This window comes from Podarcis cretensis (genome assembly GCF_951804945.1).
Source record: "Podarcis cretensis genome assembly, chromosome: 10".
Classification (NCBI taxonomy): Eukaryota; Metazoa; Chordata; class Lepidosauria; order Squamata; family Lacertidae; genus Podarcis; species Podarcis cretensis.
Window position 1 is genome coordinate 55,948,693 of NC_137179.1, and position 15,393 is coordinate 55,964,085.

A 15,393-nucleotide genomic window follows, 5' to 3' on the forward strand; every position below is an offset into this window, starting at 1 on the left:
GTGTGCATGCCTATGGTTAAAGGAACACTTAGCACATTTAAGAGACAGTTAATAAAACCTAGGTATAAGCCCGTGGTTCCCAACGTGGGCAGCAATTTGATTTTTAAGGGGGGCAATTTGGAAGCTTGTTTAGACCAAGTTAATTAGGCTTCCTCCATGTAAATAGGAGTTCACTTTTTGAATAATAAGAATTATATGTCACGGAGGGGAGCATCAGGATTTTAGAGATACTTAGGGGGCGCATGACCTAAAAAAGGTTGGGAACCACTGCTATAAACCATGTTTAGTGGTGAAAGTTCCTTGATGCAGATAGCGTGTCTAAAACCTAGATTCTTTCATATCACTTTCCTCACAGGGCATGGGGGGGAGGGCAGCTGCCCCCCCCAATAAAGACAATAAATAAAGTTACTTAATGTAAAGTAGAAAGATTTTGACAGACTTTTCTGGGCACTTGGGAGTCAAAGTAATTTAACTGCCCCCGAGACATTCCTTTCTGAATCTGCTAAACAGAGGATGGTGGCACGGGCGTCCTACCCCCCCCCCTCCAATAAATAATGGCTTCGCTCATGTCCGAGCTGCGACCTCTTTTTAATGCTGGTTCTCGGGTTCAGTCCACACATTTAGATAGGAACCGTGGGGCGCTGATGCTTAATGGGAAGGAGCTGTGAGGAGAAGCTCTTTGAAGGCGGCGGGAAGCCATAATCATTAGCAAGGCTCCGTCAGGGAGGCGAGGTTGCTATTTCAGGACCGTGGCGACCGCTAACAAGGTTGGCTCGGCAAAGGGAGCGAGGCTGGGAGGCGGAGGGGTGGAGGGGTGGGTGGGTGGGTGTGGCGGGAACCACGACTCGCCTCAGAGGCTTCTTCCCCGAGACTGGAGAGCGCGCGCTCGCTCGCTTTGCCCGGAGAGGCACCTGGCGCGGGGCGCTTCTCTTGGCGCGCGCCAGTTTTTTTTGTTTTTTTTTTGTTAAGGAGCTATTCCTTTGGGAGGATGTTGCTCCGCGTGAGGAGGAGTACGGGGCGGGAAGGCGAGGGCAGGCTTATGAAGCCGAGCGGGCGCGCAGAGGCGGGGAGAGGGGCAGGAGAAAGAGGGAGGCGGTGACCTGAGGGAGGATAAGGTGGGAGAGCGCAGGGCCAACAACGAGGACGACTTCGCTTCTCTTTCCCCCCCTCCCCCTTTCCCAATTCGGAGGCAAGAGTATAAACGGCGCGGTTCCTCGAGAGGCCGAAATCTCTCCCCCTCCCTTCACCGTCCCCGCCGCGCCCACCCTCTTCCTTTGGTGTCCGCTGCGCACAGCAGCCTGGACGGTGAAAGACCATGCAGAGGTCGCCTCTGGAGAAGGCGAACGTCTTCTCCAAACTTTTCTTCAGGTGAGTGGCCGCCGCCTGAGCGGGCACGTGCTGCTGGCGGGGTGGGCGAGAGCGAGGAAGGGAGGAAGAGCGCGCGCCGGCGAAGCTGAGGGGACCAGATGGAGAGGCAGATTAGCGTTCGCGCGGGAAACCGGGGGCGCCGCTCGCTGTACCGGGTCGCGCGCGCCCACCGGGGGGGTGGGGGTGGGGGTGGGGGTGATGCGCGCGCGCCCACCGGGGGGGTGGAGTTTCCCCTTTCTAACCCTTTCCACGCAGCGGCGAAACCTCGGGGACGACGGCGCGCCTCAGGGCAGCTGCTCGGTTTCCGCGGGGACAATTGACTGTTGTCATTGCTCGCCTTCGTCCTGTCAAAGCCTGAAACGGTTAAGGGCTGGCATGCCGAGCTATCTCCTATCTCCCCCTGCTTCAGCAGGCAGGGGAGCACAGCGAGCCTTTCGACTTGGCAAATACCATCGCGCTGCCTGAGATTCCAGTAATCAGCCTTGAAAACAGTTGGGAAAGGGAGAGGGAAATGAGGGTTTGTTCCAGGAGGAGGAGGAGGAGGACGACCCCCTCTTTCCGCCTTCGTCCTTTGTGCGCTGAGCTTTTTCTTTTGACCTGAAGCCAGATATTACAGACCCATTTAGTATAGAACGGATCATCACCCGAGTAACTTTGGGCAGTTCGGTGGCTTTTTGCTCGCCTGCGGGATCTGCTTGTTGCGCATTCTGGGACTGGCCGACGTAATTCTGAGGTCGAATCGGCCCGCAAGCAGAGATTTGCCTGGCAACAGGGGCCGGGCTGCCCTACCTACTGGGTGCTGCAAAGTGTTCCCAGCTCTCAGGTGCGAGGCTCCTAAAGGTCGACCTGAAATCCATACAGGCTGATGCTGTGCGTGCACATTCAGAAACGGCTGGCGCCGAACTCACCCCCCCCCCAAAGTGACTGAACTTGCAGTCTGATATCCAAACCATTACATTGTACAGTAATAATAAAGAGCTCAATCCTAAACTAAATGTGTTATTTGTTTCATAGGAGCCAACTCCTAGAGGCCAAGGTCCTTTCGCCCCCCCCCAAAAAAAACATTTTAGGGCCCCCCAAATTGATTGGCATTTCCCTCCCATCAGATGTCAAGGAAATAAACAACTAACTTGACTTTCAGAAGACATCTGAAGGCAGCCCTGTATAGGGACGTTTTTAATGTTTGATGTCTTACTGTATTGTGTTTTAATTTGTTGGAAGCCGCCCAGAGTGGCTGGGGTAACCTAGTCAGGTGGGTGGCATATAAATAATATATTATTATTATTAGTGTGTATACAATGTCATGTGATCGATTATTTGGGGCAGAGCTTAACCTAGCCCCCCAATAAGTTGGCACCCCATATCTGTTGAAACCCCATCAATCCTTTCCCCACTGAGCTCATGACTCACATACATGAGGTTCCTGCCTGATCTCCCATCCCAGCACTGACCAGATCAAAATTTGCTTAGCTTCAGCAAGATGGCTTCATCCTGTGCCTTCAGGTGGAGGATGAGTCTATCAATGGCTACTAAGGAGGCATTGTTCTTCTGAATACCAGTTACCAGAAAGTGCAGGAGGACAAAGTGCTCCTGTGCTTAAGGTGCTGCTTGTGGGTTTTCTAGAGACATCTGCTTGGCCACTGTGAGAGCAGGATGCTGGACCAGGTGGGCCATTGGCCTGATCCAGCAGGACTCTTCATATGTTCAGATCATGGTAGCAAATCTTATGTGATCCTTAGGGTGAGTTCCCTGATTCCATCCTACATATTTTTTTGTTTGCTTTAAAGCCAAGACATGCTGGGCAGACCACATCTGATGGTGAGGAGAGGCTACTTGACTCTTTTCCTTGCATTGTGTGGAAAATGAGATTAATACTAAGACTGTGTCCATCAAAGGAAATTGATTTACATTTGGTACAGGGCAGACAAAAGGGAGTAGTACTGTATGCAATTAATTTATGGAATGTGCTGCCGCAAGATGTGGCATTATATCACTCAATAGTAGTTCCTAGATAGCAACAGTGAGAGGGGGTTGTTGTCTTCAAGGGTACTGGTGGGCTTTTTGAGGGATCTGGCTATCTTCTGTGGAAAGCAGAATAATGGACTAGATGGGCTTATTGTTTGAAACAGCTGGATCATTCTTGTGTTCTTACGTTCCCCACTTGTTTTCCAGCTCAAAATCCCCCTTCCCAGGGAGGTTTCTCCCCCGCCCCACTTGGGTGTGCATGGACAGGAGATGGGGAAAAGAGGAAACATGGTCATTTGATTCATTTGAATGGCTGGTCTGTCTATATAATATGCCTGGTTAAAGGTGGCGACCTTGGGTAGGAATAATGCCAAGGTACGGGATGTGATTTAAGGGCACATTTATATGATAACAATCCTTTATTAACTCAAAACAGCTATCATCCCCAGTTCTGTCTGACAAAACTAATGATTTCCTGTCACTTGGCAACTCTAGCTCATACTTTATCATACCTGTCTTTAGAATTATAAGTTTAAGTACGTAATCCTATGGCATTTACATGTACGTAAACCACAGGGACAAATGGGCCTTGTTTTGATTATATATACCCATAGAAGTGGACTTTCATCCCTTCATTTTCAAAAGCTGTAAGACAAACTATCAAATGCTATTTCCTTTTAAAAAAACAACAACAACAGTACCCTAACATGCAAGCCTTATTGTTGAAAGTCAGGTATCCAAAATATGACGTAGATTAATTTTCTGTTTTTATAGGCAGGCAGTACCTCCTCTTTTCTTGACTTCTTATTTTTAGCATGCCTACCAATGAACAATAACATGTAAACATTAAAACAGTACAAACAATGAATTTACATAATAAACATTACACTGCAAGACATCAAAACTGCACTTGTGTGTCTAGATTGTTTTCATATATACACCTCTATTTTTTCCATTCTAAAAATAGCAAAATGATGTAAAACTTTTTTTTTAAAAAAAGTCCCATCTCTTTAATTGTCCTTTGCCATTTCAATTATAGCATTGGCCGCAAGTAGTATTTGAAGGCAAGTTTTCCACTTGGTTTCTTTGATTCAGAGCTTGAGCATGTGAAGATTGGGTGAAGAAGTACTCTGTCCAGACATCTGAATCTCTCTTCAACCTTTTTAGTTTACATGAAACAAGGGGTTTTTTTGCCCATCACTGATGAGTTGTGAGTTTGGACTGGATACAACTAACTTGATGTATGAGAGGCCAAGTCTGTGTAAAGCTCTGGCTGTATAAGAGAGAACAGAGCTGTTAATTGGAGTGTGTCCTTCTATACAATATTCCAAATCCCTGTATTGGGAATATCTACATTTGTAAAGGCAAAATAGCAGGAGAGCCCTTTGACTCCAAATTGCTATTTGCAGGAGCTTTCCCCAACTTCTTGTATAATTCGTACTCAAATTAAAAGTTAAAGAAAACAACTCATTTCAAAATGTATCAAGAGTCACTATTGGTAATTCACAAATTGATAAGCATTCATTGTAAATTAATTTGATTTTGTATTCAAAGCATCACATAGCATTGTAACATTACTAGTTCTACCTTTTCACTGCTTTTGTCACTCATACCCCAGCTCTGCCATACTATCATCAGTATTTTACTGATACCAAGACCTTTGACTGATACCAAGAACCTTTTTTTGGTGGGGGGGAAGGGAGATCTACTCTTGAATCAAATCCAATGGGCTTCGTTTCTGGGAGAAGAAGAATCAGTAATCTTACAGTAATCTTAAATAAAACATTGATTAGTTTCCTGCTATTCACAATTATTCATGTTACTGCAGTAGAACTCTTAACTGGAATGAACATGCCAAGGTTTGGTATGTTGGATCAAAAGAATTAATGAAAAGATAGTTTCTGCAATTAATATTACTATTAGGAACTTGACAGTTTCAGAGGAACAACAAAAAAAGAAAACTCTTGCTCAAGATAGATACCACATCTTAACACACCCTCAACTGGCTTTAGTCAGATAAAGCAACAAAGAGGGATGAGATTGATGTTTTGCTTGATGACAGTTATGTGCATTTGCCTGGTGACTGGTAACACATATCTGAAACTTCAGGCTTCAACTTCAGTGGCTCACCTTTTGAATAAAGTAGTGTGAAAGAAAATGTTATTTTTTAAAAAAGCAATTACAGCAGTTCCTGCTTTAGACGTTCTTCCTGTCCTATGACCAATGCAGACTTGTTTTAATTATGAAGGATTAGATTTGCAGAGTGCCAATCTCAATACAGTAAAACGTGCTGAAGCTCATTGAGGGACTGCTTGAAATAATTGTGCCAAAATTTCTAGGAAAGTTGCAAAGCTAAATATCTCTAGCAAGCAAGAAAGAAAGAATCCAGCGATACACATATTGGTCATCATTATGCTTTTCAGCTAGCTAATGGCAGTAAAATTCTTTGCTTACAGATCTGAAGACAGAATTCTTTGCTTATAAAGTACACAAGCATAAACATAATTTTCACGAAAGCCAAATGAGTCCTCTGATGTTCAACCACAAACTCTATTGTCTATGATTATTTGCCATTATTGCTGAGTTTGATGGGATTATAGTCCAACCACATCTGGACGACGCCAATATAATATAGACAGTAGCTCCCCAAAGCCTCTGCTATCTGAAATCCTCTAACTGGAAATACCAAGGATTTTAAACCCAGGACCAATATACTTGCAAAGCATTTGTACCACCACAGAGTTACGGATCCTCATTTTTTTGTAACCAACAAGCAATATGAATTTTTAAATATACATGCTCTGCTTGAAAATGATCAAGGATACAAGCAAAATAAACAAATTTACTTTTAAAGCTACTTTAGCTCTGAAACGTAACTATGGATGTTAGAAATGTTTTATGTAGGTAGTTAGATAAGCAGAGGTGTGGCATTATACCAAAAGTGTTGTACCTTTCCTACAACACTTTAAATAATGATAACTACTTGGAGGTAAAAAGTCATTAAATGCTATGGAACTCTCATGTGTATGCCAGTTCTATGAAAGTTTATGGGCTGCCATTCCTCTATCTTGTTTAGCATATTTTATGCAGAGAGGTCAAGTAAATATTACAATTTTGAAATATCAATTTCATTTAGCTTATGAAATCAGGGGTTCTTTCACGTTGGGTTCTTCATTACTACTGAGAAATAAAGAATTTGTCTGAAGAGACTGAAATGCTAACATAGCAATATGTTTAGATTCTCTAGACCAGGCATCCCCAAACTTGGCCCTCCAGATGTTTTGGGACTACAACTCCCATCATCACTAGCTAACAGGACCAGTGGTCAGAGATGATGGGAATTGTAGTTCCAAAACATCTGGAGGGCTGTGTTTGGGGGTGCCTGCTCTAGACACTAACCAAAATAAAAATAACTATAAAAGATGTCTAGTCTTTTCTGCTGAATGACTCTTATTAAGGTTAGGGTCCTTGTGTTTCAAACTGAACACTGAATATTGCTCCATGAAAACACATACCGGTAGTTATTTTTATTATTATAGCTAAAGATTTTCATTTTCAAATAACGCTTGAGAGCTGGCACAGCTTTGGAGAGAGAGAACCAAGAGATAACAAATGATGCATATTTGCATTTATTCTAGCATCTTTTCACTGGCCTATTACTCAAAGGTTTTGCCTTATGAGCACTTTGGTGTTAAATTTAATTGCCACTATGAAACACAACATTGGTTTTGAGAATCTGAATGAAACTAGTGCTCAAGAAAGAGTGAGGGTGCTGGCAGTCACAATGCAGAGCAAGAGCGTCTGTTCTCCTAAACAGAAATAGTTATCTCGTGTATCCATTTCATAGAATTTTACAGCTGGAATCAACCAAAATGCCATCTAGTTCAATCCGTCGCTGGCCACCCACCCAGAATCCTCTCCTGGAACATCCTGTTCCACTCCGGCCCATAATGTGCCACAAGCAGGGCTTTCAGGAAGCAGTTACAGAGCATATAGTCTGCAGGTGACTTATGTAAATGAACAGCTTTTTCATTAATCCCTTGTCTGTGGCAGAGAAATATGGGACAATCACAATATGGTTTGTGAATAAGAAGCAGATTTCAGCAAAACACAAGAAAGGCAACATTCCAATAGTAAGAGCTGTTCAGCAGTTGAACAAGCTGCCTCAGGAGCTAGTGGCCTCTCCTTTTCTGGAAGTTTAAGCAGAGGTTGGGCGGCCATCTTTCAGAGATACTGTTTGCACTGAACTGACTGATTTTCTTGACTGTCAAGGTCGTTGCCTAAAGTTATATGGTGGTATTCAACTAAATGCTTGTGCTAGTGCAATGATTAACACAAACACAACAGTATTTTACCCCTCTTTTTCCACCCCCGTCACTTCTCGCAGTGAGGGAACCGCCAAAAGGCCCTTGCAGCTGGGTCTCTGTGTCCAGACTGAATGATGGGGGTGGAGATACGGAGCCAAGGTCAGCACCAAAACTTTCTGCTGTGCTCGGAAATGTACTGGGAGACAGTGAAGATCTTTTAGGACCAGTGTTATATGGTCCTGGGGCCACTCCCAGTCAGCAGTCCAGATGCTGTATTCTGGATTGATTGTAGTTTCCGAGTCACCTTCAAAGGTAGCCCCATGTAGAGAGCACTGCAGTAGTCCAAGCAGGAGATAACCAGAGCATGTACCACTCTGGCGAGACAGTGCGCAGGCTCAGTGTGAGGTGTTTGTTGGCTCCCCTTACCTTGATAGGCAGAGAAGCATCACCACATTAGCTTGAGGAAGGGCCAGAATTAGTGCTGACTAGTTTCCTTGCAGACAGATGTTTAAAAAGGTAAGAAGGGCAGAAAATGTTGTGCAAGGAAGTAGAAAACCTTTCTCTTTCTCCCTCCCCCACTTCCACTTTAGAGCACAGATTGTAGTTTCCTCAAAAAGTCCAAAGGTTGTTGCAATTACTCAGCATATCTCTGAAATTACCAGTGAGAGACACTGCCTAGGAACACCTTGTAGCATTTGCCAAGGATCAAGTTCCATAATCAAGATGGGCCACAATAATGTTCTTGCCATGCCAATTTCTATAGCAGACAGCTTCATCTACCTGAAAAAGAGGGAAGCCGGAAGGCTGGCTATACTACCTGTCGGATGACTCATTATTCACATGCTGGCATAGTTCTCTGGCAGCTATTTATGTCAAGTATGTGAAGTTTCTTAGCAGTGATTATTGGAAGACTGGGCATTTAAATGTGGGGAGAGGGATTGTACCTGCTGTGATGGGAGACTTGCAAAAGCCGTGATTAAACCCTATAGGAGCAGGAAAGATCTGCAGGTGAAATAAGTTTCCCTCTGCTCATGTAGAAGTATAATGCAGGAGACTGAACAGACATAAAACCAACAACTCCAAAGACGGCGGCAAAGAGAGGAAATGCTTTTAAAGGGAGAAAAAAACCACACACCCTTGCAGCTATTAAACAAATCAAAGTGAAGTAAAGACAATGTCCCATGTACGTGAGAGCCTTGTATCATTCTTGTGAGGTGTATTTTGTTACCAGGCATTGAAAAGAAGAGGTGGAACTTGTTTTCCTTCTTTTACCTATATAACACCCTTGTTCCCTGCTGAGCTCTCTTGAGTATGTGCCTGTAATAACATCCGTCGTGACTGGCAAGAATATGACAACTCTAAAGGCTCCTCCAGGAAAGGGTTCCTTTAAATGCACAGAAGGAAAGGGTTCCTTTAAATGCACAGAAGCATGTGCTAATTCAGTGCATTTTTTACTTGTTTAAAAATTAGATTTTCCCATGGTACAGCAGCAGAGAGCCTCTTGATATTATTGCATTTATATCCTCTCCATCCTTCACAAGGAGCCAAGGATTATCAAGTTATAAAAATTGGAAATTTATAAAATGATATTGAGCTGGTTTTGATCTATGCCACCAGGGCTCGCCATCAAATCTCCTTATTTAATTATGCTGCAAACTAGGTTTATAACTGACTTACACCATCACATTACAAAACGCTCAAGGATGCTGAACATCTGGAGATCACTATGCCTGAGGCTGTCAGGAGCCACTAGAGAACCTCCCATACCACCAGGCTCTAAAGGTACAGAGCCAGCATCTTCTCCTGAGGATCCAAATTCCTCTCCCAATATCTCACTGGTCACCAGGCAGCAGGTTACGGAATGGAGGAGTGCCCATCTTCAGGCAAGAGGGTTGTCCTTTAAAAACCTCAAGTTCTTCATAAGGGTGTGGATCCTACAAGAGGAAGTCTGAAGGAGTCTATAAGAGGTAGTCTGGAGACAGATGTTGGAAAGGCCTCCTTCTGCCCTGGAAACTCTGTTGGAACAAGTTGTTCTCATGGAGCTATCCATGGTCCTGCAACCCCTGACCTGCCTTGCTGCTGGGCTTTGGCACCAGACCAGCATACAACAAACTGAGAGGGGAGCAAAGTGTTACAACTTGCTTGTAATGCTTAATGTTTATATTGGGTGGTTAACCTATGGCCATTCAAATGTTGGATTCCAACTTCCATCAGTCCTGGACAGCCTCTGGTGGTCAGGGATGATGTCCAGCAACATCTGCCATGACACAGGCTGCCCACACCTGATTTATGACATTTCCAGCATGTTGTTGAAAGTTTATATGGTTTTCAGGCACCAAACAATCAGGATCATGGAGGTCCATGTCTTTAATTCGAAAGTAAAATATTTCTGCATGTTGCACTATTTGCAGAAACCTTTAATGCTTTCTTTTTAATTTAGCCGTTTTGTAAATGCCGAATGCTGCAAATGTGGTTTTTGATGTGAAACAAGAAATCGTTTCCATTTATGGAGAAGGGCCACACCCACACCATGATACATAATCAAACATCAAACATCAATTTGCTTTAAAAATGTTTTTTCTCATGAATTTATTCATTTATAACATACCTGTGGTGCATGGAACTCTAGTTCTGTAAGGGGTAAACTAAACTACCTGGGATTCTTTTTTTAGGAGAAAGGGGGGGGGGTCTAAGGTGATTTATGGTGTGTACATTGAAAGCATACTTCTAGAAACTACCGTATTTTTTGCTCCATAAGACACACTTTTTTCCTCCTAAAAAGTAAGGGGAAATGTGGGTGCACCTTATGGAGCGAATGGCGCTGCGCAGAGAGGGAGAACTGCACAGCGCCCCTTCAGGGAAGCCAGAGGAGGATCGGAGCCCCTTCTGTCCCTCCTCCTGCTTCGCAGCGATGTGCCTGTCCAGCGAAGCTGGAGGAGGAACAGAAGGGTCTCCTCCTGTTCCTTCTCCAGCTTCGCTGAAGGGGCGATGCGCCTGTCCTGGCTTCTGCATTAGCTGTGCACAGCTTCTTCGGGCAGGCGGAGCCTTCATCCCGCTACCCTGAAGAGGCTTGGCATGGTTATCCCAGAAGCCAGAACAGCCACCAGGTATCCCAGAAGTCAGATCCCTCTTGCTTCTGGGATTCAGAATACTTTTTTCTTGTTTTCCTCCTCCCAAAACTAGGTGCGCCTTATGGTCTGGTGCGTCTTATGGAGCGAAAAATATGGTAGATATAGAACTGTAGCCTGTATAACTTGGAACACATAAAATGTTCAAAGAATAGAAAATGCACAGCAAGCTTGAACACAGAGAGAATATGTGCACTGTGTAAGTACTGAATGCCCCCCATAGATGTGGTTAAGATGACTACTTGGTGTCTGGTACTCAAATACTGTATGAATGGGGGGGGGGGCACACACACACATGAATGAGCTGAAACTTACTGTATGTACTGTCTTTCTTCTGGAATATTTTTGTTCAAAGATCTACTATTAAAATTACTTATATTTACAGCATACTTTTGGACCAATCTAAAATGTGTTCAGTAGCTCTTGGGTGACCATTTGAAAAGGATGGTTAGTAAAATGGCATAACTGGTGACATTGTACAAACTGCACTAATTCCCACACCGAACATTTAAAACACATTTAAAGCACCTAGCTTCCCCCCAAACAATCCTTCGAACTGTAGTTTCCCCCTCAGGGTTGGCATCCATTTGTCTCAGGAGACAATGGAGGAGTATGTCTTTGGGGGTGAAGTTCCAGGCTCAGAAGGCTTGGGGCTGATCTACATTATGTTGGATTTTGGGTCAATCCCTGCAGCTCTTTACATTTTTGTTACTCTCTTAAAAAGTGAAGCTTCTTATCCTTGTAGTTCCATCTATGCATGAAATGGAGCGAAGCCTGATCGTTACGTTTCTGCCAGGTTAAGAAGACAACATACAGTAGTGTAGAACTTCTCTGGGTGTGTGAATGTACTTTGTGCCTTGTTTAATGGGAACTGGGCATAAACCCAAAGAACCATGCAAACGTTTTGACTACAGGAGAAGCAAGAACTCTTGGGGTGTTAATGCTGTGAACCCCTCCATCGTAGGTTCAAGTTGTACATATGTGTAAACAAACCACATATTATAGAGACACCACAGTTTCCACTGTTCCTCATTCCAAGGAAACAAAAACTTGAGTAAGCACCTGGAACTTCTGGAATCTTTGGGGTGGCATGCAAAACTATCATATTATATATTATGCTTTAAAATAAATTATGGCCAGCATCCAAATAATAGTTTTTGAGTGACCACAGCTTGTGCTTGGGTATATCGTTAGACTTTTACTTTTCATTGGTTGAAGAATAAACCCCACCACACCATGTCAAATTCTGTTTTTGAAAATCTTGGTTTCAAAAGTGGTTTGTCAAATGGCTTGAGAAAGCCTAAGGTCCCTTGGACACTTGGAACTAGGTGCTTGTGTGTGTGCTTTTTATTCCAGGTGTATGTGTCTTATATACCTCGATATTAATCTGAGAAAAACATTATTATCTATTAGGTGGACAAAACCGATTTTGAGAAAGGGTTACAGACAACGCCTGGAATTATCAGACATTTATCAAATCCCTGCCACAGATTCTGCAGATAACCTTTCTGAGAAATTGGAAAGGTATGTATTAAAATTATTCTAATTTTTTATAAGGCAAACAATAGAATTTAATGTTTTGTTCTTATGTTCTGATAAATGAATGATAAAAGTACTTTAGCAGAAGATGTGTAATAATCTGCTTTATCTAGCATTCTTTATCCAGGCTTTAGATCTGTCTAGTAATCCATACTAATTATATTAGTCCTTACTAATCTGAATATTAGTGTATCATCCTATATATCATTGTGAAAAATTGCCTCATTGTTCTCTGCTAATTTCTCATGTTGTAGTAGAGTTCTTAAGTGTTCAGTGTCTAGCTTGAAGATATTCATATCATGGAGGTGATTTCTATGCAATTTCTCAAAATGATCTTCACGCAAGCAAAAAAAATTATTGTGATGCACAAGATCTTGAAATCTAAACAGAATAGAAACATTTGAAGCTGCCTTATACTAAATCAGGCCTGACTGCAACCAATATTTAAAATTTCTTTCAAAAGAAAAGTTACCTCTGAAAACTCTTTAATAACTCGTGCCAGTGGTGTTTTATTTAGAGTCCATCCATTCTAGTATTTATTCCCAGAAATTCATACTTGTTTGGGTATTAACTTTGGGCTCTTTTGTTGTATCAACCCAAAGTAAAGCTTTGTAAGGTACTGGAAATAAAGCTTGTTCCAATTAAAAACAAAGAGCAACTTTCCTGAGAAGCTCACACTTTAAGCCAATAGATTTATGCAGCTTTATAATGCTGTATTGACGTATTACTGTACGATAGATAAAGTAATACTATATGCAAGCTCCTCTTCAAAAAGGAGTTTCTGTGTAGCGGATAATTTCACACTATGATGCTTTTCAGCCAGAGTCACTCAAACATTTTCTTCCATTCCCCCCCCCCCCCTCAATTCATTCTAGCAGCTGCTCTGGGCTGGTGTTACAACAAACACATTATTGAATCCATAATCTAAAATCTCTCCCTACATTAAATGTTTCCAACACTCTAAATATAGTCATAGAAGATCATTCTACCCAACTGAAAACTATCACCGTTTCAAAATAATAGGACTTCTGTTGAAATCTTAATAATCTTAGAATGATCTATAATACCATTTGCTTTTTGCATATTTCTCATTAGATTCCTACGCTTGATAGATTCAAATAGAACTGTTTACAATGTCATTCAATAAAGATATGGGATGATAAGACTCCATTTCAGCATAATTAAAATGACCCTGGCTTCATTTGGAGATTTTGTTTTGTTTCCCACACAGTAATTAAACAATCTGGTACCAAAGAGTGGTCCCAGGTCTTCATATATTTCAGCTGACACCGCTAATTTTTTTTTTTTAGGGGTTTAATTGGATTTACTAAATCCTGAGGAAAAATAGTCATTCTTCATTTTAGCTTGTCTTCTAATGAAAACTTAGGAACTTGTAAATTATTTAAATGATGTAAATGTAATCATTTACATAATGTAAATTAAATTATTTAAGAAAGGGGAAACTCTTAGATATACAACCTGAGCATTGGGTGGAAGGGCTGATGTCATGAATACATCTACAGACCTTGCTTCCCATTTAGGTTTTTAGGAGAAGTTGGAGTCAAGTATCTCTGTCCAGCTTCCATAATCAACCAAAAAGAAGTTCATACACAGAGATACAGTGGTACCTCAGGTTACATATGCTTCAGGTTACATACGCTTCAGGTTACAGACTCTGCTAACCCAGAAATAGTACCTCAGGTTAAGAACTTTGCTTCAGGATGAGAACAGAAATCGTGCTCTGGCGACGCGGCAGCAGCAGGAGGCCCCATTAGCTAAAGTGGTGCTTCAGGTTAAGAACAGTTTCAGGTTAAGTATGGACCTCCAGAACGAATTAAGTACTTAACCCGAGGTACCACTGACTTGGCTTTTGTTCTCCATCCTAGGAGTAGTCAGTGACAGCAGAAAGATGGCTGAGGGTAGTGACCAGTGGTGTCATGGAAGGAAGTATGCTTTCATAGGCCCAAGCAGGTCTGTGTAGGGTTTGTGTGGGAGTCTTGCTAGAGTAAAGTTATAAACTTAAACAAACAAACAAATAACAGCTGGTCCCTGGCAGTTCCCTCCTACCAACGTAACCCCCTGAGGCCTAGGATGCAGCTGCCCTGCCCTCTGCACAGGCCTGGGTCCAAGGGTTCCATGGCAGTGGGGAGAAAGGGGAATTACTTGGATAGAGTTATGGGAACAGATCCAGCAAGTATGGGAGTATTGGCACCTCAGGGCAGAGATAGATGGTTGAGTTGCGGCTGAGTTTTTGAGTGATGATTGAAGTTGGAACTGGGTTGTTGGATCTCAAATGTTTCCTTATACTGGACAAAACCTGGTAAAGTTGTCCCATCCAAGGTTATTTATTTCAGTGAGATGATCTTCACTGTGCTCAAGTTTGCAGCCAAAGCAAAATCCTTTGGGGGCATTTCCTCTGACTACTGGATAGTTAAATTATACTATCAAAAAGTCTGTTCAGCAGTAGCTGACATGCTTTATTTTCTAGTACATTGAAAAAGTCACAAAATAGAATACTTTAGAATAGTTTGTCTTTGTTTTTTTACTTCTGGAGACTGGAAGGGATTCAAAGCCTTTATTTGCCTATTATTTGTGTATCGGTCTGGAGGAGTACAACAGGTTTCTTTAAAACATACAACGTGACCTTTTTAATGAATTAACTCCCTGCAGAATGATGTATAGCTAGGTATTTAGATCTGCCAAATATGTGGCTGAACTACACTTGAACTTTTATTGGGCTATCAAGTAATTGAGGATCAGATCTTTGGGGTCTTTGCAAAGCCTTCATTTCATCAGTCACCTAGCTAAATCTCCTTGGATATACTTGAGTGAGCTGAACTATGCTAGAGTCACAGAGCTGTGTATTTGGTCACACAACTTAATGGTGTTTTCTCCCCACCAGAGAATGGGACAGAGAGCTGGCTTCACAGAAAAAACCCAGACTCATCAATGCTCTTAGAAGATGTTTTTTCTGGAAATTTATGTTCTATGGAATAATACTATATTTAGGGGTAAGAATTTACCTTATTCCAGTTTGCTTGTTGGGTTGCAATCCTACATTATTTTATCCTGTGCCTGGGACGTTC

General features: G+C 42.4%; 1 protein-coding gene across 1 annotated transcript in view; it reads left to right on the forward strand.

Moving 5' to 3' along the window:
• The first annotated feature begins 995 nt into the window (after positions 1 to 995).
• Positions 996 to 15,393, forward strand: part of CFTR (CF transmembrane conductance regulator) — an 84,583-nt gene continuing 70,185 nt past the window's right edge. Inside the window, exons 1-3 of the mRNA XM_079994061.1 lie at positions 996 to 1,368; positions 12,182 to 12,292; positions 15,210 to 15,318. Of these exons, the coding sequence (XP_079850187.1) occupies positions 1,316 to 1,368; positions 12,182 to 12,292; positions 15,210 to 15,318 (273 nt within the window). The 5' untranslated portion in view covers positions 996 to 1,315. The remainder of the gene's footprint in view (positions 1,369 to 12,181; positions 12,293 to 15,209; positions 15,319 to 15,393) is intronic.